Below are 27425 nucleotides of genomic sequence, written 5' to 3'. Positions count from 1 at the left end.
TTGCATTTTCTAATTGATTTTCTTTATTTTTCAGACAAAAATGTCCGCAACAGTATCGGATCCATACGATCAAATCCCGGGGGCTCCAGCTGACGACGATGTCGGTGAGTTTTCAAAAAAAAAAATTTACTTCGAAAATTTTTTTTTACAGAAGACAGACCAGAAGCCGATAAGAAAGCGTTACTAAATCAAGTGTTCAGATCATTGAAAAGAGCGCAAGATCTATTTTATCATGATTATGCACAACCACCACCAATGCCTGAAGAAAAGTATATATTTTTGATTTTTTTCACTTTTTTCATTGAAAATAATCGATTTTCGACAATTTTCATCACATTTTCGTGTGGAAATATCGATTTTCAGTTATTTTTTTTCCATATTTTTTTCTAATCCTCTAATTTCATGCGGAAAATCGTTTCATTGGATTTTTCGACATTTTCAGCTGAACAATCGGGTTTTCAGGTTGAAATTGTTTTAAAATTCAGTAAAAATCGCTGAAACTTGAGATTTTCTGGATGAAATTAGAGAAAGATATAGAAAAAATGACTGAAAATCGGTATTTTTACACGAAAAATTAGATTTTCTAAAAGAAAAAATGGATTTTCCGGATGAAAATTGACGAAAATCGACATTTCCCGCTGATTTCAACAAAACATTTTCCAGCGACAACCTGATTCGATCGATAAAACGAACACACGAGTACGGAAATGTCATTAAAAAAGTGGAAGAAGCGAAGAAAGCTAAAGAAAACGAGATGCTGGCTCTACCCACTTCTGCACCAAGCCTGGGTGCCGGATCAGTGATCGCTGCAGCTGGAACGACGTTAGCCATCACAGATGGTACTGGAAAACTTATGAACCAACAGACATCTGCTCAAAAAGGAAAATTACTGCCATTGGTTCCACTTGGCGGTAATTCAAAGGCAGAGGATAACACAACTCGCTCACTTCTTCCATCAAAAGCGCCAATGATGATGAAACCGAAATGGCACGCACCGTGGGAGCTCTATCGTGTGATCTCCGGACATACTGGATGGGTGAGAGCTGTTGATGTGGAGCCACAGAATCAATGGTTCGCTACGGGCGGTGCGGATCGGATTATCAAGATTTGGGATTTGGCTTCGGGAAGTCTCAAGTTATCGTTGACGGGACATATTAGTTCAGTGAGAGCTGTTAAGATCTCGCCGAGGCATCCGTTCTTGTTCAGTGGTGGGGAAGACAAGCAGGTAAACATCGAAAATCGCTGAAAATTGAGATTCTCCGGATGAAATTAGAGAATAATAAAGAAAAAATGAGTGAAAATCGGTATTTCAACACGAAAAATTGAATTTTCCGGATAAAAATTGTCGAAAATCCATTTTTCCGTGTTGAAATGCCGATTTTTAGTCATTTTTTCACATTTTTCTCTAATTTCAAGCTGAAAACCCGATTTTTCAGCTGGAAATATCGATTTTCAGTCTTTTTTTTTTCCATTTTTACTGAATTTTCGAACAATTTTATCTGGAAAATGATAAAAATTGGTTTTCCGGAAGAAATAAGATACCTAGAGAAAAATATAGAAGAAATGACTGAAAATCGGTATTTCAACACGAAAACTTGGATTTTCCGGATGAAAGTTGTCTAAAATCGACATTTCCAGCTGAAAAATCGGGTTTCTGGCTTGAAATTGCTCCAAAATTCAGTAAAAATTGCTGAAAATGTGGTTTTCCTAACGAAAAATTTGATTTTTCGGATGAAAGTTGTAGAAAATTTTGATAAAATGACCATTTCCAGCTTGAAATTGCTCAAAAATTCATTAAAACTCGCTAAAAATGAGGTTTTCCCAATGAAAATTGTCAAAATTTCAGGTAAAATGCTGGGATCTCGAATACAACAAAGTCATCCGTCACTACCACGGACATTTGAGTGCAATTCAAGCTCTTTCCGTGCATCCATCTCTCGACGTCCTTGTAACCTGTGCTCGTGACTCCACCGCCCGTGTTTGGGACATGCGGACTAAGGCTCAAGTGCATTGTTTCGCTGGTCACACGAATACGGTCGCAGATGTTGTCTGCCAGTCTGTAGACCCACAAGTTATCACCGCTTCTCACGATGCTACTGTTAGAATGTGGGATTTGGCGACTGGACGATCTATGTGTACTCTAACTCATCATAAGAAATCAGTGAGAGCCTTGACTATTCATCCGAGACTCAATATGTTCGCCTCGGCGTCTCCGGATAATATCAAGCAATGGAAACTTCCGAAAGGAGAATTCATGCAGAATCTCTCTGGACACAACGCGATTATTAACACATTATCCACAAATGACGATGGTGTTGTGGTTTCTGGCGCCGACAACGGATCTCTTTGCTTCTGGGACTGGAGATCTGGATTCTGTTTCCAGAAAATTCAAACAAAACCACAGCCGGGATCGATCGAGTCGGAGGCGGGAATCTATGCGTCGTGCTTCGATAAGACTGGACTCAGATTCATCACGGCGGAAGCGGATAAGACGGTGAAAATGTACAAACCGGATGATTCAGCGGTGAGTTAAAAGGAATTTAAAAGCATTTTTTTCAGAAAAATTTCTAAGATTTTTGATATGAATCGATTCCGGAGGCCAGGGAAAAGATACATTCCTCTTGGTTTCATGTCTGAAAATGCGTCTGAAACGAGTTATAAGACCGCAAAATACCACAAATCGCTCGCAAATTTTTCAGTAAATTTCAATAGAAATTCTCCTCGTGAAAGGAATATTTTCGAAAATTTTCAAGAAGAAATTCAAAAAAATTAACATTCACGCGGAGATTTTCTACTGAAAAATTGCACGACGAGGAGCTATTTTTGGCATTTTGAGGTCTCATGACTCGCTTCAGACGCATTTTCAGACATGACACCAAGAGGAATTTATCTTTTCCCTGGCTTCCTGAATTGATTCATGTCAAAAATCCTAAATTTGGAAATGTTGTGCCCTCCTTTAAGATTTTTTTTCAGAAAAATCGTAAAGTTTTCGAAAAAAAGTTGAATTTTTTCAGTTCTGAAACTCCGGGGAGAAATTCTGATTTTATCCCGGCCCGGCACGTTGCAACTCTGTTAAAAATGATTGAAAATCGATTAAAAATGTTTATTTCAGACCGAAGAATCGCATCCAATCGTTTGGCGTCCGGAAATTGTGAAGAAGAAGACATATTGAAATTCTCACTGTTATTTTATTTTTAACTGTTTCAATCCTTCGATCCTCTATAAATTATTTTCAAATTTTGTATTTTTTCGCTTTCCTTATTTCTCTCCGTTCTTCCGGTATTCATATCTATTCCTCTATTCCCGATTTCTGCTGAATTTTCCTACTTTTCTTTATAAAAATTGCCTTTCCAGATGGCAAACCGCACTGAGAAAACGGCGAAAACTGTAAAAGGTACAAATCCGCAGTTTCTCGTCGAGAAAATCATTCGACAACGTATCTACGATAGTATGTATTGGAAAGAGCATTGTTTCGCTTTGACAGGTAAGAAAAATGGCTGAAATTTGGCTAAAAACTCGAAAAATTTATTTTTTAGTTGATGGCCTAGAAACCCAAAAACTGGAAAAGTTAGGCCACGGACCTAATTTTGAGGTTCTTCTGAACAAAATGCAGTTTTAGAACTCGATTTTGAAGATCGTGGCCTAGAAAACCAAATTTGGGTTTCTAGGCCACCAACTTCAAATCTTCATAACTCGAATCAAATTGGGTCTTTTTGAATTTCAAGTATAGGTCCGTGGCCTAACTTTCTCAATTTTTTTTGTTTTCTAGGCCAGGAAAAACTCGTTTTTCAGCTGAACTTGTCGTCGACAAAGGAATGGATCTCCGCTACATTGGAGGCGTCTACGCTGGTAACATCAAGCCGACTCCATTCCTGTGTCTCGCTCTGAAAATGCTGCAAATCCAACCAGAGAAAGATATTGTGCTGGAATTCATCCAGCAAGAGGAATTCAAATATATCAGAGCTCTCGGAGCAATGTATCTTCGATTAACTTTTGATTCCACTGAAATTTACAAGTATCTCGAGCCGCTGTATAATGATTTCCGAAAACTGAGATATATGAATAAGATGGGACGATTCGAGGCGATTTACATGGACGATTTCATTGATAATCTGCTTCGTGAGGATCGTTACTGTGATATTCAATTGCCACGTCTTCAACGACGTTGGGCACTTGAGGAAGTGGAGATGTTGCCGGCTTACAAGTCACTTCTCGACGGAGATCTTGTTGCAATGTCGGATTCCGATGACGAGGAGGAAGAGGATTCGAAGAAGGAGAAGCCACGTTTGACGTCGAGAAGGCGCAGCAGAAGTCGTGATCGAGAGCGTGAAGTTGGAGATCGACGAGAAGTTCGGGAACGAGAGAAGATGAGAGAGCGAAGGGAAAGAGGGGAGGATGAGCCGGGACCGAGTAACAGAGATGATAGAAGAAGAGAGAGGGATAGAAGTCGTGACAGAGATCGTAGGGATAGAAAAGGTGAATATAGGAGTTTTTTCATACTTGTCAAGGCTCGGGCCAGCCTCGTCAGCAAAATTAAGGCCCGGGTACTTGGCGCCAAAATTCAAATATCTGTTTTTTCCAATTTTTGCATTATTTCGCGAATAAGTCGATTTTTATGAGAAAATTTGACTTTTTTTCACGAAAAAGTCAAAATTTTGAAATTTTTTGAATGTATCGCGAAAAATTCGAATTCCAATCTTCGACTATTATTCAGAATTAGAAGAATTTTTGAAAAATCATCAGAAATGTTTACATTTTCGATGAAGAATAGAGAAAAAAGTTTTTTAAAATTGTTTAGCCGGGCCCGGGGCCTTGACAAATATGGTTTTTTAAAAAGATAAATCAATTTTTTTTTTTTTTCAGATGACGATCGTCGTGACCGAAAGAAGGAATCATCATCCCGTCGTGGCGGTGCTGACAATGATGAAGAACGCGAAATCGCTGAGGCAAATGCGCTGCGCGCTAAACTCGGAATGGCTCCACTCGAGCGATAAATAATCCACATATTTCTCTTTTTACTTTTTTCACTAAATAAACGCTGAATAATAATTGATTCGATTTCCATAGCACAATTCTCTCGTGTATTCAACTCTGACATTTCTTATATTTTTTCTTTTCTTTTTTTTTTACTTTCGTCAAAACTTTGACTCAAAAGTAAGTGAAGTCATGTAAGTGCACCACTTGTTTCCTCTTTTGTTCGAAAGAATAAAAAAGAGGGAAAAATTGGTGAGCAATCGGAAGTGGGCGCAAAAGTTCATTTTTGAAAAAAAGTCTGCTTTTCTCTTTTTTCTTCGAAAAAAACTTTTCAATGTCATTCGAAAAACTTCTGATGAGTCTTCCCGGACACACGGAATGCGCCTGTTTACCGCTTTGCGTTGATTGTCAGAATCGGTAAGAGTTTTTGGTTAAAAATTTAGTTTTAAAATTAAAAAGAAATTAATTTTCGATTCGAAAATTTCGAAAAAAAAATTCTGTGCATTTTCACGTGGCGGTGTTTGCACCACAATTTGCATCATATCTCACGACAATTCTACCGTAAGACTAAAAATAAAAAATTCCAGGGTGGATGATTGTGTAAGTGGAAGAACCGCCCGTAGCGAAGATATGAAGGCGAATTTTGGGAAAAAAGAGGGAGAATACTCGAGATTAGTGAGCAAATCGAGCAGTAAACTGCTGAATTCGTTGTGGGAACGGGTATTAATGCTGAAAAAAGCTGCAAAATAAAATTTGAAAAAAAATTTAAAAATTTCAGAAACAAATTCCAGAAGAAGGATGGACAGAGCACACTCTAGACCTTTTTCTGTCATGGTTGTCATCTCATGACACCAATAATCGCGTGGATATGGTAAATTTTAGGCAGCGAATAAAAAATTTTTTTCAAAATTTAAATCTCTGAAATTTTCAGATCCCAGTCGGAGCCGGCGAGCGAGAAGGGAGAGTGTTGACTCCGCTAGTTCAGCGGTTGCATTCAAAGTAGTTTTTATTGATTCTTTTTTTTTTGAAAAAAACTTAAAAAATAAAATAAAAATTTAGTCTAACACATGGAATCGGTCGGAGCGGGAACCTTCTGGAAATCCAGCCGAAAGCGCTGGGCTCCTCGATGTTGGCGTGTCTTTCAAATGAATTTGGAAAGCATGCGCTTCATTTGCTAGGTATCTTTTTTTCTTAGAATTTCATCGGATCCTAAATTTTGGATCCGGGGTACTGTAGTTTGAAAATATCCTAAATATGGGATCCGGGGTACTGTAGTTTGAAAAGATCCTAAATATGGGATCCGAGGTACTGTAGTTTGAAAAGATCCTAAATATGGGATCCGAGGTACTGTAGTTTGAAAAGATCCTATATTTAGGATCCGGGGTACTGTAGTTTGAAGAGATCCTAAATATGGGATCCGAGGTACTGTAGTTTGAAAAGATCCTAAATTTAGGATCCGGGGTACGGTAGTTTGAAAAGATCCTAAATTTAGGATCCGGGCTACTGTAGTTTAAGAAGATCCTGAATTTAGGATCCGGGGTACTGTAGTTTGAAAAGATCCTAAATTTATGATCCGGGGTCCTAAATTCAAGAAATTTAAGAATTCATGATCTTTGTAGGCCTCCACTCTGTCAAATCCTGTATCGTCGTCCCATTATGCACTGGAATGTCACTATCCCTCTGCATGACCTCCTGGCGCCGACGCCGTCCGAAAGCGAAATACGTCGTTTGGCTGCGAATCGATCAGAAGTCATCACTCAAAAGTATCTATCACGCTGGCTTCGAACCGATCATCGTGGAGCCAACACGCGATCGTGACGCCCTGATAACCGACGTGGAAACGGTGAATCGGATTGTCGAACAACGCGGGGAGGAGATTCTTTGCGTGATGACGACGACTTCTTGCTTCGCTCCGAGGTCTCCAGATAATATTGAAGCGATCTCAGCGATTTGCGCGGCTCATGATGTCCCGCATCTTGTAAATAATGCTTATGGACTGCAGAGCGAGGAGACGATTCGAAAAATCGCGGCGGCGAATGAATGTGGGCGTGTCGATGCGTTCGTTCAGTCACTGGATAAAAATTTTCAAGTTCCTGTGGGCGGAGCTCTGATTGCAGCATTCAAACAGAATCATATTCAATCGATTGCTCAGGCTTATCCGGGAAGAGCGTCGTCAGTTCCATCTAGAGATTTAGTGTTGACACTACTCTATCAAGGACAGACAGCGTTTTTGGAGCCGTTTAGCAAGCAGAAACAGTGAGAGTTATCTATTCGGCACAGCTCTTACAACTGCGCTCTACCGCAAACGAGAGAGTATCGGAGAGAGAGACGCAGATTTCCTTTTTTCTAGCGGCGACTCTGATTTTCACAGTTTTTCATAACAATTTACCGAGAAATTATGGAAAATAGCGAAAATCGTTTGAAAACTGTGCGTCTCTCTCTCCGATACTCTCTCGTTTGCGATGGAGCGCGGTTGTGAAAAAAGTGGACTGCTAATAGCTCGGCACAGTTCTTACAAATGCGCTCCATCCCCTCAGAAATTCAGATTTTTCGTTGTTTCCAGAATGTTCCTGAAAATGCGACGAAAACTCATCTCATTCGCTGAAAATATCGGAGAATGTGTGTATGATGTGCCGGAAAATGAGATTAGCCTGGCGATGACGCTGTCGACGATCCCACCTGCGAAGCAGACACTCTTCGGATCTGTTCTTTTCGCTAGGGGGATAACGGGCGCGAGGTAAATGTGCTCTACGGGGATGGAGGAGGAGTTGTGTAGTTCACGTGGACAAGAAGGATGAGAATAGTTTACAGGAAATTGTAATTTTTCGCAATTTTTTTCGGAAAAATGGGTTTAGGATAGTTAATTGAAAGCTTTTCGGATAATTTTTCACCAAAACTCAAAAATTCTCCGGTTTTCCATATTTTTCACATTTCCAACTATTTCCAAATTTTCCAGTTTCTTCTCCATTTTTTCGATAAAAACTCTCGATTTAGACTAATTTTGACGAAAAATTACATAAATTCACTTAAAAACTAGTAACATGCCGAGCCGTGCTGAAAATGGATTTGTTCTCTTAAATTTTAAAAATTCAAAAAATTCGGTCAACAACGGCTATAGATACCTTTTCTTGAAGCCGGGCACAGAAATTTTGCAAGTCTTTTTTTTCCGAATTTTGAGTTTTTTAGTTTTTTCTCAATTTTTCCCTAAAAAATCTCATTTTACACTCATTTCGCTGGGAAATCATATAAATCATGACTAATCCACGTGGCGCACACTACTCTCTGCGTCTCCCCCTCCTCTACACTCTCTCATCTCCCAAACAAAAACAATTCCAGAGTTGTCACCTCGTCCCAATCGAAAACCACAATCGAAGGGTGCGAATTCGTGAATTTCGGCTCTCACAGCGCAGAGCAACACGGTGGATATCTCAATATCGCATGCTCCATCGGAATGACTGAGCACGAATTGGAGGAACTTTTCACTCGTCTCACCTCGAGTTATGCGAAATTTGTGAGGCAACTGGCAAAAGGAGGAGACGAGAGAGGAGGATCTTCTGGCACCCGACGACTACCGATTAATGAATCGTTTGATATGGAGAATGATTGATTTTTTGAAAAATTTAAATACATATTGCTTTATTTTTTATTGTAATTAATCACAGGTGTACGAAGCGTAAGGTCCGCAACGAAAAGTTTTGAATTTACCGGCCGCGTTGCGTGCGCGTCGCGTTTTTCATTGCATCCCTGTGAAAACCAAAAAACTTGGCTGAGTGCCAAGTTCAAGTTTATCGTGTGTTTGTCGTATCTACCAATGAAAACCGCGACGCGCACGCTGCGCGACTCACAATCAGGAGAAAAATTTAAAACTGTTCGTTGCACACCTTACGCCTCGCATCCCTGTGTTTTAGTACCCTCGGTTTTACGGGTATTCCATTCCCCTTCCCCAATTTTTTTCCATAAAACTAAATTTAGTATTAGAAATTATAACCCAAAACTGATAAAGATGGCTGATAAGAGGTTGAATGTCATGTGGCAGAACTGTGACGCAGTCGTCGTTGCTTTTTGCTAAAAAAGTCTCCTGGAAAACCGGCAGGTGCAGAGTACATTACTGAGAGAAACAACAGGAAAACTGATGTAATTTTTGATGATAAGATGATATTATCAGTTAATTTTTGATTGAGAGAATGAACGGGGCGAATCGGTTATATACGTATCAACCTGTGATTTATGACGGTTTTCCGTGATTTGAGTAGAAAAAATTGGGAATTAATGTTCAAGTTGCTAACAAATGCGCTCTATCGAAATTCATTAAAAAATTGTGTGTGAAATAGTAGAGACGCAGACAGAAAAGAAAACATTTTTCAATTAAAAGGAATCGTTCGGTAGAGCGTGTTTGCAAGAATTAAACGAGTTTTTATGACGCAACATTTTTTCGAGTTTTCCCAAAAATTGTTAGTTTTTAGCCGTAATATGCTCAAAAACTGACAAACTCATAGTTTTTCAACATTTTAACAAAAACATGCTGAAAACAACAGAACATCGCTTGATTTCGTGTTTTTCAGTCACTGTAGAAAATGCGCACTGTTGAAAATTTACAAAAATTGAAATTAAAATCAAATCTGCCTTCAATTGGTGCATCGGCATCAGAAATCATCTCAACTCTCGAAGCGCCAAAGGCACGCCAGACAGCCAAATTCTCAGATCGATGAGAAAATTTGCTCTACAGACAACTTTCGAAAATTACAGAATGGATCTGCACCTTGTTACAGTATGACCAAAGTAGGTACAGTAACCCACCCAAATTGCTTGCGCGCCAGGCGCCCTAGCCATTTCCTGGTTTATCTGAAACCTCTGAAACCTCTGAAACCCCAGAATACACTATTTCCTGTCGACTGAAAGTCGAAACTAATACCTTATTTATAAACAAAAACTATAAATTTTCGCAAAAAATTTTCTCCCTCAAAAAACTATTAATACAGTACTCCCTCCTTCAATTTCCACACGTTTTCTCTTCAAAAGCAAAAAACCCGGAGCTTCTTCTCGTGACGCCGTACGACGAGGGGTTAAGCGCGTGCAAACACGATAACGGAAAAAAGGAGGAGCTGACAAGAGAAGAGAGGAATAAATCAAAAATGAAAAGTGAGAAGTCAGCACACAGCTGATAACGAGGGCATAAAAAAGGGGTTAGGGAAAGAGTCAAGAACTCAGATTCCTTATCTCAACTCGCTTATTTATTTTACTTTCTCCGGCTTTTTTCCATTTTCACCACTCCAAACATCAGAATGGTAAGTGTCTCTATACATAGATCAATTAAGCATAAGTAGGGGTATGATGGTTTAATGCCCCTGGAATAACCTTTTGCATTTTTTGACACTTTTCCCGAACCGCGTCACATTACCGATTTGCCATCCGGCCCGTAGAAAGTCACAGACATAGATCTCGCGGAGATCTACATTTTGACATATTTGTCAGCTCATAAAACTGAGTTTGAAGCGAGTTACGCGCCGGCCCCGTGTCGGATGCAATTAAATTCCCCAATTATCAATTAAACACTTCAGAACTCCCTCATCATGCACGCCGCCGTCATCACCTCCTTCTTCACCGGTCCGCCATCAATTATTCCAGAAGAAGAATCGATGGTGGAGGAGAAGATTCAGAAGACACCAAGAATGACGAAAACCGATGAGGAGAAGCTAGTGGATGAGAACTCGATGGAGTGCTTTCTCGAGTTTCTTATTGAGTTCTTTAACTAACATTTATTATTTCATTTATTCTTAATCCTTCAATCGAAACTGTGAAAGTATTCACACTCTACCTGTGTAACCTCTATGAGGTGTCATGTGACAATGTCTTTTCAAAATGAATGGTTTTATTCATATTTTCTAATTATTTTTTTTGTTGCAAATCTCGACGTCTCCTACAGTATACTGTAGGAGACAGTAGGAAGGAGGGGATACTGTGTTGGTAGTTTTTTGAGGGAAAAAATGTTTACGACTTGAGCGAAAATGTATAGTTTTTGTTTATATAAATAAGGTATTAGTTTTGACTTTCAGTCGACAGAAAATAGCGTATTTTGGGGTTTCAAAGGTTTCAGATAAACAGGGAAATCGGTGGTGTACCTAGCAAGAGCTGCATCTGACGTAACAATTTGGTGGGTCTCGTGTGGATTTTTTGGGGATACAAGTGATTTTCCTTATCCGGAAGTCGGGAGTCGGAAGTAAAAAACCCGGAAGTCCTAAGTAAATTTTTTCGCAAAGATTCAAAACCCCAAGAGAAAGGCCAAAAATTCCGCGAAAATCAGTGGAAAATTAGTTTTTGGCTGAAGAAATGCCTATTTTCTGTCCTTTCAGACCAGTTTTCCATGTATTTCCGCAAATTGTACTCTCCGTAACAGTTATGGAATGACGGAAGTCGGAAATACAATTTCTTATCCGGAAACTAAACTAAACTAATTGTCCACAGGTTTTTTGCAAACAAAGTCGAACAATTTAATAAACAGCTGCAGAAGGAACATAAATTAACCAGATTGTTTTTTTCTCCTATTGTCAATAACTTTGTTTGTATCTATCTCTATAATTTCATTGACTATAAGTTAATGACCAATCATATGTAATGACCAATATGAGATTAGATTTCCAAGAGTCTAATCTTTAGAGACAGCTGAATTTTTGATATTATTGCACCACTCTTTTTCATTCCCAACATTACATTAATATGTGAATGTGCCCTACTGAAATCTCTTGCTTTGCCACTGATGACTTCTATCTGACAGCTCTCCACGTACTCACTGCCATCGAGATTCCTGTTCATCTATTTGGCGCTTATATAGTAATCTTCAAGACTCCTAAGAAGATGTCATCTATCAAAAGTAGCATGTTGCTTCTTCACTCTATGAGTGCCTTTTTGGATTTTTATTTGAGTTTTTTGACATCTCCAGTGCTTACGATTCCATCTAGTGCTGGGTACCCATTAGGATTATCGAAATGGTTGGAGGTGCCTACTTCGATTCAAGTTTATCTAGGATTTTCGTTTGTCAGTGGTAAGTTGAAGCGTATTTTGTATAAACTTTGGAATTTGGGGGGTTATATGGGTACATGATCTATCGATTTCATTTATGAAAGCCTGAAATTTCAAAAAAATTACTACAGACCTCAAAATTTCAAATTTAATTTAGACTCCGCTTTCAAAACGGAACAAACACAATTTTCGTACAATTGGAGCTGTTTGAGGAGTCTCACCCGAAAAATGCGACGCTTATTAGAGAATGTCATGAAATCGAGATATATGGGTCCTGACCTATATCCTTAGAAAGCTGAGAATACGGTGATTCTATATATATATTCAGTTTTTACCCCTGAGGCCTGGTATTCGAGAAAAACAGGGTCAAACTTTGGACCGTTGGCAAGTCATTACCCTCAACACTTACCTTTACCTCATTATTTGAGAAAAAAGTGAAAGTTCTGAAAAATGACAATATTAAGTTTCTGACACGCGAAATTGTTTCAAATGTCTACATCATAATTTTTTATTTATCCAAACTCTGACCCCGCTTTTCTCGAATTCCAGGCCTCGATGTCAAAAACTGAATATATATTTAGAATGAGCGTTTTCCAAGCTTTCCAATGATATTGGTCACGTCCCATAACTCCAAACTGACTCCATGACTTTTCCTAGTTAGAACCTGAATAAAAATTTCAATTCTCTTAAACTTCCAGCAGTCAGTGTCTCCATTGTTCTTCTCTTCGAAGGTCGATACCATGTGCTCATTCATGGAGCCAACACAATCTACTCATGGAGACGTAAACTCCACTGTATCCTCCTTTATATCTTATCATTCCTATTCTTCTCTCCCGGCTACCTCGAGATTCCAGATCAGTCCCAAGGAAAACTGGCGCTCCTCCAGAAGCTTCCATGCTTCCCACAAGAACTTCTCAACCGCCCGGGGTTCTTTGTTCTGGCTGTAGATGCCACTATCTGTTTGATCTGTGTCTCTATCATGACAGTATTTTTAATGTCTCAAGGATTATTTTATGCGATATCAATTGCTTGGAAGCTATCCCAGTCATCCCCGAAATCTAGAACTGTCACTAAGATGCAAAAGCAGCTGATGATCGCGTTAGGCATACAGGTTACTATTCCAATTTCTGTGTTTTTTGGACCAGTGACAATATTTTTTTATCTGATATGGAATAATATGTTTAATCAGGGTGAGTTGCTGCTCCACACTTACAGTACCGTGCAAAAAGATACGAACTTTGGCTTTTTTGAGTTGAACATGACCAGATGGTGTTACGGTATAACTGATTGTTTCACAAAGTAAATTTTGTCTAAACAATACAAAATAAAGGTAGAGCTTTATTTTTGTAGTTGACAACTTTTTCGCACGGACGCTCCCTAGCAAGTTACATATCGACGAAGTAATTTTTCCTCAAATCGACCAATTTCAGTGCAAAATGGAGTAATTTTTGAGCTGCCCCTTTAAAATGACCATTACTCTCTAATGTCCGTACAAAAAAGTTATTAACTATAAAAGTTAAGCACTACTTTTGTTCTGCATGGTTTATACATAATTTACTTTGTGGGACAATCAGTGTTACCGTAACCCCTCTCAAAGTTGGTCATTTTCAACTAAAAACTGTAAGTAACGCATTCTTTATAGCCTTTACTGTAAGTCTTACAAGAATACAAAATTCCAGCTGCCACCAACATTGCAGTCTTAATGGTAGCTCTTCATGGAGTCACCTCCACAATCACCATGCTCATTGTGCACCGCCCGTATCGAGAAGCTTCTCTAGATGTGTTCTATTTTTTTGTGCCAAAACAAAGGGTTGACGTCGTGGAGAATTCAAAGATATGGGTTACTGTAGCAGGAGGACAACATGTTTTGAAAAGTGTCATGTCATAGTATGAATGATCTCTGATATGATATTATATTAATAAATCAAGTTTTCATTTTATTGTCGAAAGAAAAAATTCTGACCGCAATCCCAAAAGTTAATTAACTCTCCGAGCAGGTGGAAACATTTTCAAGTTTTCTGGCACTTTTGATTTTTCTTGATGTCCCCCCGCTCATTTCTCTGGCATGTGCTCAGAGAATATCAATTTCTTTGCGACCGACAAATTCTATTCGGGAACCCTTCATATTCTCACTGCCATCGAAGTACCTGTACATCTATTTGGTGCTTACATTATAGTCGCGAAGACACCGAGAAAAATGAAAACTGTGAAGGCTAGCATGCTTTTGCTTCATTTTGTTGGCGCATTTGTGGATGTTTATTTGAGTTTTATTGCGACTCCGGTGCTAACGCTACCTGTCTGTTCGGGGTATCCTTTGGGGATATCGGTGGCTTTAGGAATTCCGACGGATTTGCAAGTTTATTTAGGAATTTCTTTTGTTGGAGGTGAGTCATTTATTTTCTAACAGCTGTTGACAACTTTTTGATTGATCTGTTAGGTTTTAAGATACGGCCCCTTAAAAGTCGGTGGCCAAAGCTAGGAAGGGAGAGAAAAAAAAGAAATCATCCGCCCTCGTCTCTCTGCGTCTCTCTCCTCCTCGATCCATCTTCGAAGTCTTCTATCTCGAAAGCCTGCAAACCTATCAAAAAATTGTCAACTACAAAATTGTAGAACCTGAAATTTCACACATGTTATTAGTTGAAAAGTTTTTGATAGCTCTTTGCGTTCTATAGATATAAACGTTTGAAAGTTTGAAGCTATCGAAAAATTTCCAACTACAAAAATGTAGAACTCATTTTGATCTACACAACCAACTTGTATCTCAAAACCTCCCAAAGTTATCATAAAGTTATCAACTACAAAAATTCAAAATAACCTAATTTCTGTTCCAGTGATAGCTGTAACTATCCTTACATTCTTCGAAGACCGTCATTATCGATTGATTCACGGCCATGGAACTAATGGGAAGAAGAACTGGAAGCGTGTGGTGTATACAGTAGTTCATTATCTTATTTCAGTGATTTTTATCGCTCCGGGCTATATGAATATACCGGATCAAGCGGTGGGGAAGGCCACCGTTAAGAAAGTAAGAGCAATGATTTATAGAACTACCTAGGAAAAGCATCCAGGTGACCGTGGAGTTATGGGTCGTTACCTATATAATTTAAAGCTGAGAAAATGCTGATCCCAAATATTCATTCAGTTTTTGCCCTTGAGGCCTGGAATTCAAGAAAAACGAATTCAAAGTTTGGACCTGCTAACCCTCATACCACGCTGCCGATATTTTTCACACGTCGGAAAGGTAATGACTTGCCAGCGGTCTAAATTTTGAACTCGTTTTTCTCGAATACCAGGCCTCGAGGGCAAAAACAGAATATATTATTTATTTATTTATTGAATACGATCGCAAGTATCGTGAAAGTAAGAAAAGAAAACAGAAATATCAAGAAAATATAAGCATCAGTGAGGGTTAAACGGGATGCTAAATGTCAAGCATAGTGCAAAAAAAGAGCTATCGTAGTGGGATCAGTTAGGTGAGATGGGCGGTCGGTCAGAGCTGATATATATTTGGAATAAGCGTTTTTTGAGCTTTCCAATAATATAGGTCAGGCCCCATAACTCCATGGGCACCTGCACGCCTTCCCTAGTTCAAAGATTTTTGTAATAACAGGTTATCCCCTGTATCCCAAATGACGTCTTGGAGCGACCTGGATACTTTGTCTTATCAATTGTTAACACCATCCCCTGTCTCTGTCTGGCATTCATGTTTTCTCTAGTAATGCCTCAAGCGATATACTTCGTCGCCAAAATATTCTGGTACCTATTCCATACAGTCGCCAAGTCACAAACTACAAATCGGCTACAAAAACAGTTTTTCTTCGCGTTATGTATTCAGATATTTGTGCCAATCGTGGTACTTACCTTCCCAGTTTTGTATATTGTTTTGGCGATTTGGTTCGATTATTATAACCAAGGTGAGTGAGCACAGGCGGATCCGAGAAATCCAAATATCTTGCCTATTCAGGAGCTACCAACATCGCCCTCGCAGCAATTGCCTTTCACGGAATTCTATCTACCATTACTATGCTCGTTGTGCACACCCCGTATCGAAATGCCACTCTTTCTATATTCAGATTTAATTCCGAAAATACGGTGAACAATTCCCATCAGATATGGAAAACTGTGATAGGGACACAAGCTCAAGCTAGTGTTTGGTAATATCATTCATTAATTTTTTTGGAATTTTTATATGATAGCTAAAATAAAAAGATTAGTCACAGTTAGTGATGCTTCCCTCGCTCTCTGTGTCCTCCTGCTCGATCTCCTGAGTCATGTCCTCTTGCCATTTGTATGGAATGAGGTGGAGAGTTGCTTCGGTCTGAAAAAGGTGACTAAGGTACTAAGTCCAGACAAAAACAGGTGTTTCTACATGCGTAAAATTTTCTACGTGCGTAATAGTTGAAAGGTTATAGTGCAGATTCTTTCATCATCTCAGTCAATTCACGTTTCAAGATTTAGGCTACTGTATACTTTGAACAAGGGTGGGACAACGAAGCGTTCAATTCGGCCACGTGGCCCATGAATTTGGCACACGACGATGGGCACCACATGGGCACCAAGAGGACACAAGTTGAGAAAACACGCTCTACCGCACACGCTGATTCTGCATGCATGCGTAATAGTTGAAAGGTTTTAGTGTGAACTGGAAAAATGGATCTGTTCGAGTGCTGGACATAGCTTCTAGTAAATGATGTTTTGAAACGCTCATAGTACCAATCAGTTATCTCACCCAATCCACGTTTCAAGATTTAGGCTAGTATATATTCTGTACACCCTCTGAATTTCGATACCCAAAGACCAACTCTTTTTCCTTTTAATTTGAAAAAAAAACAGTTGATTCCACCATTAAGAGATTATTTGCTCACTGGGCGCGCAATAACATTAATGGGTTTTATGGCAGTGGGAACCCGCCATTCCGAGTATTTTTTTTTGTTTTAATGAGGGCACGGAATGAGTGGACAGAAATTTGTGGTGTTTGATGGTGGTATGAACAAAACAGTGACTGGGGAAGCAGGTATGCAAAAATTGTAGCGGCAAAGATTTTGGAAGATTTAAAAAAACGGAAATGCATGAGCACAGAGCGTTTACTTTACAGAAAAAAACTTAAATTTTAGAAAATCCACCAAGAATGGTCGGGCGGGGCGGTAACTTTCGCTTTTTTTTAGTTTAACCAGGATTTTGATCCCGAGCATTATATTTCAGAAACGAAAATAAACTCCAGGTCATTTTGCACTCTTATTCCTTTCTGGGGTTCCTATCGGTTCGCGAACATTAATTTGGCGCATCTAAGTTGTATGAATCAAGGCGGAAAACATGATTTGCAGTTCTTTTCAGACCCGCAAAGCACAAAAACACGGCTTTATATGTTTTTCAACTTCGATACCATTTCGCGAAGTTCTCAATAAATTTGATGCACCTTTAACATCTACGGCACCAGTTCGTGAACCGATAATAAGTGATCAAAAAGCTCCATCATTTGCATTACCGGTCGCCAGCAAGATTCGGGCTGATTCTAATTTAAAAAATGAACCCTAAAGGTCTAGGTGGACCATAAAGCAAAAAATCCTTTCGAGACCACACAGAGCTCTCTTATACGTGTGGCCCTTAGCCAGAGCAAACGTTTTATCGGAGAAAAATGTAAACTTCAGTTATAATACTCCAATATGCAAGAATCTGTGCTGAAACAATCACATTCTTGTTAAAAACATTCCCAAAAACATCGTAACAAAACGACAGTCCGTGGTATCGTGGCTACCCTTTCTCAATGTTTACATTTTCTTTGAAAATATTTAGAACACCTTTCTCTCAATCTCAATACCTTCCAATTGATTCTAGAACTTACCGCAAAATGAACACTTTTTGCACGAAGACGAATCAGAGCGATTTCCTCGGGAAAGCCATCATCCTCACTCTTTTTCTCGACAGTTTCTTCTATATTTCCATCGTCCTCACATTGAGACAAGATACAACCCATTTTGAGAACGCTTAAATTAATAAATATTACTATTAAACAGGAGTATAAATGGAAAAACCTGAAGAAACTAAATGAGACCACCAACAGGGACTCAATTTCGAAATATGTGTCTATCGGTTGTCCATTCGTTTTGATGTCTCCCCCCCCCCCTCCTCATCAGTCTCTGTTTACCTAAAAGGAAAAATTGGAGGGAAAGACAAAAAGAAGAAATAAAAATTGGAAAGCTGTCGGTCAAGTTGACATCACTTGTTTCTCAGAACATATTTTTTCGAGGCAGATAGATCCGGTAAAGAATTAAACAACAAATTCAGATTTCAATAAATTTTATTCAGACTTTTATAATTAATGGAAGATTCGCCCGAAAACTTTTCCCAATCTTTCTCCAGCGGCTTTTAGAGCAGCAAGAGATCCCGGAGCTGGCGTAGTCGCAGCCTCTGTGGCAGTATCGGATCCAGATGATACAGCAGGTGCTTCAGTGGTTTGGACGACGACTTTTGTTGTTTCCGATCCGGATTTGACAGCAGTGACAACAACAGTTGTCTCGGCTACCTTCTCAGTTGGTACGCCTGTGACAGGTTCTGGTGCGTCGGTTGCTGGCGTTTCGACAGCTTCTCTCTTCTTTCTTCCAATTGTTGGTGCAAAGAAATCAAGACCGTTCAACATTGCCCCGATACCGTAAGCAAAACTGATCAATCCTCCTTGAGCATCCAATCCTATTTGTGTTTTGTCCAGACCGAGGCATGTGAGCTGTGTGATCTGTACTTTTCTGGAGAAATCAGGAGTACCCAGGTCCACTGCAAGCCCTTCGAATCTACGCTCATCACGATCGCATTTGAGTGTGATTCCAGCTGTATTTCCCATTGCCAAGAAAGGGGCAAAGCGAATGTCAGTTTCCGATCCATTTCGTCCTTAATTTATATTCAATAAATTCTTTAGCACACGTTGTTCAAATTACCAAACAAAACGTTGAAGTTCTTAACGTTTCTATCACAAACAACCATAGCAGTCACTTTCTTTCCATCTTTGACATATCGGATGATTGGTGGGTAAAATGCCTCATCTGGAACTGATGGGAACTCTCCGACATAAGTTCTCAATTTTGGGCATTCTGGAAAAACAGTTAATTTGAAGTCTAAAGGCGCGGAAGGCCCTTACGTTTATGATTACGCTCACGACTGTAATCCCAGTAGTTGGAATCGTAGACAACTGGAGGATAGTAGACGTTGTTCGATGAATAAGTGTTTGGAGCTGGTGGATTGTTGGATGGGCCAGATCCATATTGAGCAGAAACTGTAGCCACAGCCACGGAAAGAGCTAGAAAGGCTAACATCTTTGTGGGATGATGTTCTCGATTGGGATTGGAAACCATTTTATACGGAAGAATCGAAGAAAAAAACATAGGGGATGTCGTCAGCAAGATTAAAATTTTCAGTTTTGTTTACAGAGAAAGTATTGAAACAAAACATTGATAACACGTAATCAAAAAATGCATGGGAACATGAGTTATCATTCGAACTGTAGATTGAGAATGGAAAATTGTTAAAACTCGGAGTGGAGTTATAACCTGTGAAGAATATCAGTCAGAATAAAACCTGATGTTTTCGGATAAGTGTCACATGAATATACTCAAAATTTCGTGTTAAACAAATTACATATGTTGGGAACATTTGACTTAAAAAGGGACACCGGTATACAAAAAATTGAAATTTTTAAAATATATATCGACTCAGAATTTTGGATAAAAGAGAAAAGTCTCTTGGAGCAATGTCCAAAAATTAGTATTAAAAGAGTTATGAGGCTTCGAAGTGTCAAAAAAGAAGCGCCTCTCGGCGTGAAAATTTTCATTTTATTCAACGTGAAATTCTATCGCATTGCAAGGGAAAAAATGAATATTGGGAGAATACACCGTTCAATCACTTTTATCTGTACAGTACTGGCCATAAAGAATGCGACACTTGCAGTTTTTAGTTGAAAATGGTCAAGTTTGAGAGTGTGAGACGACCTCCCTGATGATATCACTATGTCGATTGTTTATGGAGTGCATAGATCACAAGTAGAGCTTTATCTTTGTAATTAACAACTTTTTTGTACGGGCACATCCTAAGAAGTTATCAATCGTCAAAGAAATGTCTCGCAATTGTTTCCTTTTTTCTGTGCTAAAAGGAGAGACTTTTAAGCTTTTTACAAAGACTGCCTGTAACTTTTTTGGATGTGTCTGTACAAAAAAGTTGTCAACTACAAAAATGAAGCTCTATTTGTGATCTATACACTCCATAAACAATCAATAGTGTGAGTCTATCAGGGAAGGCGTGTCACAGTCATAAAGTTGACAATTTTCAACTAAAAACTGCAAGTGTCGCATTCTTTATTACCAGTACTGTATATTCTATTTAAATGAGAATTATATCCATGATCATGAAGTCTTTGGTTGGAATTGACCTAAATAATCCGAGAAAACAACACAAACTTATCACTATTCTCGTGTAGGGTAATAACGAGTTTTTTTTTTAAAAAGAGCAAAAAACAATAAATCAAAGTTCACAGATTTGCTTGCGCATATATTTCTCTTTTTACTCCTGCTCTTGCGGAGTACCATTCTATGATCAGTTTTGAGTAATTTCATAATGCGGTTTTTAAGTACCTTGTGCGGTGCAGCTTTTGATTCCTGCTTTTGTGCTTTCAAAGAAGGAAAATAGTCTAAGCAGAGAGTTCACCAGACCAGGGCTGGGCAAATTATTTGTTTGATTATTTGAATTATTTGAAATTTGGGGTAAAAGTCAAATAAATTGCTTCAAATAATTATTTGAACTTTTTTTTTCAAACAAATTGTTTGACCAAATAATGTTTGACAAATTCATATCAAATAAAATTATTTGACCAAATTATTTGAAAATTTTCAAATAATTTGAAACCCATTTCTTTGTATCATTTATGATAATTTTTCTCTTCAAACTGCCGAATGGTTAGAGAAAAATAATTACTTCGAACTCGAGAAAGTCTTTCAGGACGGAAAATTTAACAAAAAATAGTATTTTTCCTTGATTTTTACATGTTTTAAAATATAACCTCCTTTTTGTTTTTCTTTTTACTGCCTTTATTGGCAATAAAACATTTTCTTGAGATGTTTGAAGGTATTTGAAATTATTTGATTATTTGAGAAAAAATTTCAAATAATGTTTGGTCAAATAAATTATTTGTAAATTAATTCAAATATTATTTGATCAAATAAATTGTTTGGAAAAAATATTCAAACATTATTTGGTCAAACAATTTATTTGACCTCTCAAACAATGCACAGCCCTGCACCAGACCCAATTCAATTCAAATTGACGACCTACTTTGAATACCATATTTTTTTTTACCGAAACATTTTTGGTCACTGCGACCCTGTCCGAAATCTTTTCAAATCAGAAGTTGGGAAATAATTGGAAGGTGTTCCAGTACCTTCAGTTTTGCTTTAAACATTCGATTATGTGTGCACCATCTCAAGTTTACACCGGTATGCTTACGTACTCCTTCGATTGTTGGATTTACAACAGTACCGTTACAGCTTTTGGAAAAACGGCACTTTATTTTTGATGGCGTCAAATCTGAATGAAAAACCCTAAGACTATTCAAAACTTTGAAACGTTTGGCGTGGCGGATTTTTTAATTTTTTGGTTCCCAAAAAAGGCGAAACAGTATTCTAGAAAATTGTTGAAGTGGATTGTTCAAACTTGAGTTGACACTTTTAGACAAAATTGGTATCTCAACATAGTTTCTGCTTTTGAATCAATTGCTATTCCGCTTCCAATTTGGTTAAGACAGTGTATAAAGTTTTTTGATGACTATACTCTTCCTTTTCTCTGTTCTCTATCACCCAATTTTGTATGAGATGATGTCACAAGCCCTATGACTATCTCAAAACATAAAATGTCCCCTTTCTCAATCCATTCTTTAATATCAACATCCTGATTTTCATTTTACGCAAACATTTTATCTCCAAACATGACTCGTGTCTACTATAAAAGCCATCGAACCAATGTATTATGCAAGTTCGATTCTGAACAATGCTTTTGAATCTGCTCACCATCTCGGCTCTCGTTGGCTTGACAGCCTGTGGAGCTTACCAAAGCAACGATAACTATGCTGCTGCTGCAAATCCTGGATATGCTGCATACTATCAACCACCACGTCACTATCGACGAGACCATTGGCGTAAGAGGAGCAGTAGCGAGAGTGATGAGAGTAAGTGATCCACAAAAATTGCCATTTAGGATTGGTCAATTTCAGAATGGGACTGTAAGCGTATCGGTGTTTTCAATGTGAGCAACGCAAACGCTCCGTTGTTCTTTGCTCCAAAAATTGCCTACTACACCAAAGACGGAAAAGAGAAAGCTATTGTTGTATGCCCAAATCCACAAATCCAGCTTCTTGTGGGAAAATCGAGAAACGCCAATAAGGACACTTTAATACCCGCCGATAAAATCTTGGACTATCCATTAATTTCTGTTAGTAGCAAGTCAGGTCTCACTTTGGACTGCAAGGAGCGTAAGCACAGGTAAGAAAGTTGTGACGGATCTGTAGAATATTCCGAATTTCTCCGGTTTTTAGATATGAAGCATTCAATCTTCTGACGGGGAAAAATGTACCACTTGAAGCTGTTGCTTGCATCACCGCAACTCCAGCAGATACTATGTCTGTGGCTGGTTTCATCATTGCTGCTCTTCAGGACGGTGGATTTAATGTCGGAGAATTGCCATCTACTGATTAAATTTTCAATGGGTTGTCATAAACGTTTTATTTACATAATATGAATAATGAAGCAATCAACAACAAAAAAGTTTTTGAAAGATTTTTTACTGAATAAATCAGGCAGACAGCAGAAGATACTTCTTTAACCGGTTAGATATATGCAGCGAAGGGTTTGATTAAAATTATCTGGTAGGAGAAAATGACGAATTGAATGGTGAGATAGAAGCTGATATCCAATACTGGTGAGGCTCGTATCAGACAAGTTATCCAAGCTCTTTTTATAAAATTGGACAAACACTTTCACAAATGAACCTCAAGGGGTCGCAAGTTTGGAATCGTTCCAAATTGCTACCAGATATTAAACACAACTTGAATAGGCATATCCCAAATTTTTGTTTTGTGCTCGTCACTTGTCGCTGAGAAAAACCGTCTCAAATTTTCACCCCTGTAGTTGAGCTCTGTAAAAGCTGCCTTCAAAAACCAGTGGTGAAGACGGTTCTTCTCAGCAGCAAGTGAAGAGCACAAAACAAAATTCTTGAAATGCCTATTCAAGTTGTCCTTAATGTCTGGTAGCAAGTTGGAACAATTCCAGACTTGCGACCCCTTGAGGTTCCCCTGTCAAATAAAAATGGTCATCCAACAGACTCCAGAAGCAATCGTTCTTTAAATAGTCTGATTCACTAAATAGCTATATAGTTCAAATACTTACTTTACTTTACTTAGATTGTTGTAGCTACAAAAAAAATACAAAAAATTAGACCACGTTTCAGCTGTCCCCTATAACTCACTCTATCAATAAGAAATTGCAACATTACCCCTTTCACTCCCTCCAACGCAACTAACCCCAATTGTTTTCATCTTCCTGTCTAAACATCATGATCGTTTCGTAAATTCCTTAATTAAACACCAAAATGTCTGAGACGTGCCACCGGGTTGACCCCTCGGAGCCCTCGGAGCGATCGGATTGTTTCGACAGTTCGCGACTCCAGAAATGAACAAGAAACGGGAGAAAGAGACCCGTCGATCCGTCGAAAAAAAGTGTGGCGCGAGAGCAAACCGTCGTTTTTTTCGCTGCTCCGATTCCAAAAGCAGTGCTCACGACGCACACGTCGGCGTCTCGCGGCGCGGCGCGTCCTCTGTGAGGGCGTTCCGCAAGAGACTACAAAAGCGCGGCGACCTCCGAAATAAGGAGAAGCCGCGGCTGAAGAAATAAGAAGAGGGGATAGATAAAGCGAGGATCTTGAGTGCTCTTGCCGTTTACTCGTGTCTCACCTCACTGTGCTCACTGTGTTGTTAGCTGTGCGGAGTCGCACTCTTTGACCCTCCCCCTTCCCCCCTCCCCCAATCTTGCATCATTTCTGTTGAGCACTTGAGAAACTGACCACCGGCTCTCCGCCGTCACTGTCTCCTCCTCCTAAGCGAAGTCAACTGTCTCCATCTGGACACTAGCCACCAGTCTACTTTCATTTTTGTGTGATTGTTTCTGGAACACAGTCATCATGATTAGGTGAGCTTTTATAATTTTTTTTCAAATTTTGGAAAAATTTTGTTTTTTCTTAGAATAATTGAGAATCGGCTTATCATGGTATTATCGGTTCTCGAACATTTGCCTGGAGGGTGTTTAAGCTTGTTCGAAATGGTCTCGAAACGAAAATCCTGATTTGCAGTTCTTTTCAGACTTGAAAACCTCAAAAACAACGGCATTTCATATTTTTCAACTACGAGGCCATTCCGAATAAACTAGATGCGCCTTTAACACCTTCCGGCACCAGTTCGTGAACCGATAATAGCAATTTTCCCGTTGAGGTTTTGTTCGAGATCCCTAAAACGGGATTTTCGGAAATTTTTTCTGAAAAAATTATTTTTTTGAAAATTTGAAATGTTCATACCGCTGCTTCGTGATAAACCTAATTTTCGAAATTTTAACATTTCTAGGAAAATTTACCGAAAACTGAAAAAACCCCTGGTTCTATTATATTTTTCAATTCCGAAACTAATGAAAACTGGAAAGTGGTTTTTTCATAAAAACTGCAATTTTTTTAATTTTCAGTTTTTTGACTGACAATTGTTAAAATGTTATGTCGAAGGGCTTCCTATTCTCTATAAAAACCTCGTTTTTCACATTTTCTATCGTTAATTACCCTAATTAGTGCTTATAATCAGTGGAGTTGGAAACTAGACTTCCAAAAAAGTAAAAATCTCATGATTTGGGTACTCAATAACGAAATTTGTCGAAATCTGAAAATTTGGGCTTCCAATTTGAAATCATCTACAGTACAGTATTTTGTGTAAAACTGGCTTTTTGCAAATTTTCCCATTTTGTAAAAAAAATCGTTTTTTTCTCCAATGTTGTGAAAAATTCGCAAAAATTCATGTTTCTCTTGATTTCTAAAAATAATCTCTCAAGCATTGTTCGTAAGAAGATAAGCATGAGAATCGAAATGTCAAAGCACTTGACCAGAGAGAGAGAGCCCGAGAAATTTTCCGCACTCAAGTGCACGCTTCATGTTTTTGTGATCAACACTTTAGGGGGATGACAGATCTGGATTTTTGGAACAGAAAAGGGGTCAAGTGGCGGTCAGCAATTGTTTATTTTAAATAGGAACAAGTGTCGAAAATCCGAAAATCTAAAATTAGACTTCTTTCTATTTTCAGGTGTCTAATTGTGTTAACACTTCTCGTCGGTTACTCGACTTCCCAATACGCACAACAACAAAGGGGCGGAGTCTCACAACCAGTCCAAAATGTTCAAGCCGCTCAGCCAGAAGCAATTGATCAGATTCCAGCATGGTATCAGATGTCGAAACCAGTCGCCTCATCGCGAGTTCAACAACTTCCACAAGCTTCTCCATCGTACTACGAGCGAATTGAGCCGACGTACGAGCAACGGAGAGGAGAGCAACCAACTTTCGAGCGACCTGGGATTCAGACTAATCAGTATGCTAAGTGAGTGGTTTTTTTTGTTTTTTGGGTGGTTTGAGATAGTGGTGATATAGCGGGAAGTTAAATTACTGAGGCGACATAAAAACTTTTATTTTGTTAAGTACTAATTAACGTAAAATTTACGTGGGAGTATTTTCCCATTTTTAGATGCTTTTTCCCCTGCACAGCGAGGGAATTTGACGTTGAAATATAAGGCAAATCTGCACTGCCTATATTGACACTTTGAGGCCTCTTAACTTTCTTAAGGCTAATTTTCGGACCTGGCCCCAAGGGACTTTTCTCTTTACCCCAAAATTCTGAGTCAATTCATATCAAAAAGTTTTTGGAATACCGGGGGTTCCTCTTTAATATTAATTTTTGTGCCTAGCAGAAATACTTTCATTTCCTACACAGACACGTGGAAAATTAATAGACATTGGTAATGTAGAGGATATTGACCTTAATGACAAACTCAATATTTGATAACTGCAAGTGTTATTATGCCGTAATTCCTCCTGTATTTACGAGACTTACGTTTGTCTGAAAATTTGGCACCGTATGATCAAGCTAGAGATCAGTTGCCAAAGTGTTTGCGATTTATCGGTCATTAGAATCTGAGCATACAGTGCACGTCATAAGGATAGGACACCACCTAAATTTTGACGTTCTGAGAAATTCTGAATAGTTTTTTGGTGAGCGCAGTTTTTGGTGAGTGCAGTTCGATTTAGCGACCCTAAAAATTCTGGGAGACATTTGATCGTTTGAATTGAGCAATTTTGAGAAGATCTGTGCTCAAAAGTCATTTTTGAGGCTGCGTTATAAAAATAGGACATCCCCGAAATTCAGTAATTATCAACTCCGTTGGTTCTTAAAAACTAACCAACATCTTTTTAGCGTCGTTTTCATAATGAAAATTCAAAAAACTCGTTCTCGACAAAAACCATGCTAACTTTCTTGTCAGACCATAACTTCCACACAATCCGTGTTCTTTCAGTTACCCATCCTACCAAAACCGTCAACCATACGAGAACCTGAACGCGTTGACATCTGGCGCCTCGCTGAGCAATCTTCAAGCCAACCGTCGTTACCCAGCATCGAACGGAGGAGCCGGAGGAAATGATGTGAGTAGGTTGCGACACACGGTGCTGCACGCCGCCCACCACACTCCACCGACACCATCACCGGCGTCCTACACTAGAACACGTCATCACCATCCGGGGCGTGTCGTGTGGTACACATCGAAACGGTCTAGTCCGTATAATGTTATTCGTACCACACTGGCGCCACCACAGTCCCTATCACAAGAGCTTAGAGGTGTCAAAAAGTTGATCGCAATGACACCGTATGATCAGACTAGAGATCAGTTGTCCAAGTGGTATGATCAAATGAGAGCATTCTATTATATCAATCAGTTCGTAGATTGGGGAACTTTCAAGAACATGTTCCTGAATTAGGTTTAATTCCAGTGCCCCTAGCTAGAAAATCCGTATGTCACATTGACAAAGTCTACACCTATAATCAGTATTACAGTCTACATGATATCATTTTTCGGTAAATTTTATTTATTGGTTCCCTCCCGGTGAGCATGACGACCTACCCCCCGGTTATAGTTTTTCGGATAATTCGATTGTATACGTGTACACATCTGTAATAATCTGATAAACGGTTTGAATATCATTGTGTTGAAATTTTCATTGCACATTCCAAAAAATTCAAAGACACCACAGACACAACACAATGATATTCAAACTTTTCTTTCCATATTTTCTGCTTCTACGCACTATCGCACTTCTATCTTCGCTTC

The 27425-nt window shown here is 38.9% G+C and overlaps 10 protein-coding genes across 10 annotated transcripts; 8 read left to right on the top strand and 2 right to left on the bottom strand.

The window, feature by feature from the left end:
• Positions 1–40: 40 nt before the first annotated feature.
• Positions 41–3172, top strand: GCK72_016508 (uncharacterized protein; the record flags this gene model as incomplete). Its single annotated transcript, XM_003095665.2, has 5 exons — positions 41–104; positions 152–269; positions 664–1225; positions 1847–2524; positions 3113–3172. 5 exons carry the CDS (start codon positions 41–43, stop codon positions 3170–3172), a joined length of 1482 nt encoding a protein of 493 aa, XP_003095713.2.
• A 182-nt stretch (positions 3173–3354) lies between these two features.
• Positions 3355–4994, top strand: GCK72_016507 (uncharacterized protein; the record flags this gene model as incomplete). The annotated part of the gene is made up of 3 exons (XM_003095674.2): positions 3355–3484; positions 3793–4476; positions 4864–4994. The coding sequence occupies 3 exons, from the start codon at positions 3355–3357 to the stop codon at positions 4992–4994; spliced, it is 945 nt and encodes a 314-aa protein (XP_003095722.2).
• A 314-nt stretch (positions 4995–5308) lies between these two features.
• Positions 5309–8581, top strand: GCK72_016506 (uncharacterized protein; the record flags this gene model as incomplete). Its single annotated transcript, XM_053731537.1, has 8 exons — positions 5309–5391; positions 5562–5694; positions 5753–5845; positions 5906–5973; positions 6034–6152; positions 6594–7230; positions 7538–7711; positions 8311–8581. The coding sequence occupies 8 exons, from the start codon at positions 5309–5311 to the stop codon at positions 8579–8581; spliced, it is 1578 nt and encodes a 525-aa protein (XP_053580450.1).
• Positions 8582–9744: 1163 nt separating this feature from the next.
• Positions 9745–10727, top strand: GCK72_016505 (uncharacterized protein; the record flags this gene model as incomplete). Its single annotated transcript, XM_053731536.1, has 2 exons — positions 9745–9753; positions 10533–10727. 2 exons carry the CDS (start codon positions 9745–9747, stop codon positions 10725–10727), a joined length of 204 nt encoding a protein of 67 aa, XP_053580449.1.
• A 967-nt stretch (positions 10728–11694) lies between these two features.
• On the top strand, positions 11695–13879 carry GCK72_016504 (uncharacterized protein; the record flags this gene model as incomplete). Its single annotated transcript, XM_053731535.1, has 3 exons — positions 11695–12013; positions 12690–13181; positions 13671–13879. 3 exons carry the CDS (start codon positions 11695–11697, stop codon positions 13877–13879), a joined length of 1020 nt encoding a protein of 339 aa, XP_053580448.1.
• Positions 13880–14056: 177 nt separating this feature from the next.
• GCK72_016503 (uncharacterized protein) lies at positions 14057–16149 on the top strand (the record flags this gene model as incomplete). The annotated part of the gene is made up of 4 exons (XM_053731534.1): positions 14057–14375; positions 14823–15016; positions 15827–15905; positions 15956–16149. 4 exons carry the CDS (start codon positions 14057–14059, stop codon positions 16147–16149), a joined length of 786 nt encoding a protein of 261 aa, XP_053580447.1.
• A 52-nt stretch (positions 16150–16201) lies between these two features.
• Positions 16202–17965, bottom strand: GCK72_016502 (uncharacterized protein; the record flags this gene model as incomplete). Its single annotated transcript, XM_003095683.2, has 2 exons — positions 16202–16309; positions 17834–17965. 2 exons carry the CDS (start codon positions 17963–17965, stop codon positions 16202–16204), a joined length of 240 nt encoding a protein of 79 aa, XP_003095731.2.
• Positions 17966–18307: 342 nt separating this feature from the next.
• Positions 18308–19295, bottom strand: GCK72_016501 (uncharacterized protein; the record flags this gene model as incomplete). The annotated part of the gene is made up of 3 exons (XM_053731533.1): positions 18308–18873; positions 18921–19073; positions 19121–19295. The coding sequence occupies 3 exons, from the start codon at positions 19293–19295 to the stop codon at positions 18308–18310; spliced, it is 894 nt and encodes a 297-aa protein (XP_053580446.1).
• A 2719-nt stretch (positions 19296–22014) lies between these two features.
• Positions 22015–22718, top strand: GCK72_016500 (uncharacterized protein; the record flags this gene model as incomplete). Its single annotated transcript, XM_053731532.1, has 3 exons — positions 22015–22192; positions 22238–22505; positions 22559–22718. The coding sequence occupies 3 exons, from the start codon at positions 22015–22017 to the stop codon at positions 22716–22718; spliced, it is 606 nt and encodes a 201-aa protein (XP_053580445.1).
• Positions 22719–24198: 1480 nt separating this feature from the next.
• On the top strand, positions 24199–27075 carry GCK72_016499 (uncharacterized protein; the record flags this gene model as incomplete). The annotated part of the gene is made up of 3 exons (XM_053731531.1): positions 24199–24206; positions 25355–25645; positions 26616–27075. 3 exons carry the CDS (start codon positions 24199–24201, stop codon positions 27073–27075), a joined length of 759 nt encoding a protein of 252 aa, XP_053580444.1.
• Positions 27076–27425: the final 350 nt, after the last annotated feature.

This window comes from Caenorhabditis remanei, chromosome V, assembly GCF_010183535.1.
Source record: "Caenorhabditis remanei strain PX506 chromosome V, whole genome shotgun sequence".
Lineage (NCBI taxonomy): Eukaryota > Metazoa > Nematoda > Chromadorea > Rhabditida > Rhabditidae > Caenorhabditis > Caenorhabditis remanei.
This window is presented reverse-complemented; position numbering and strand designations above follow the sequence as displayed.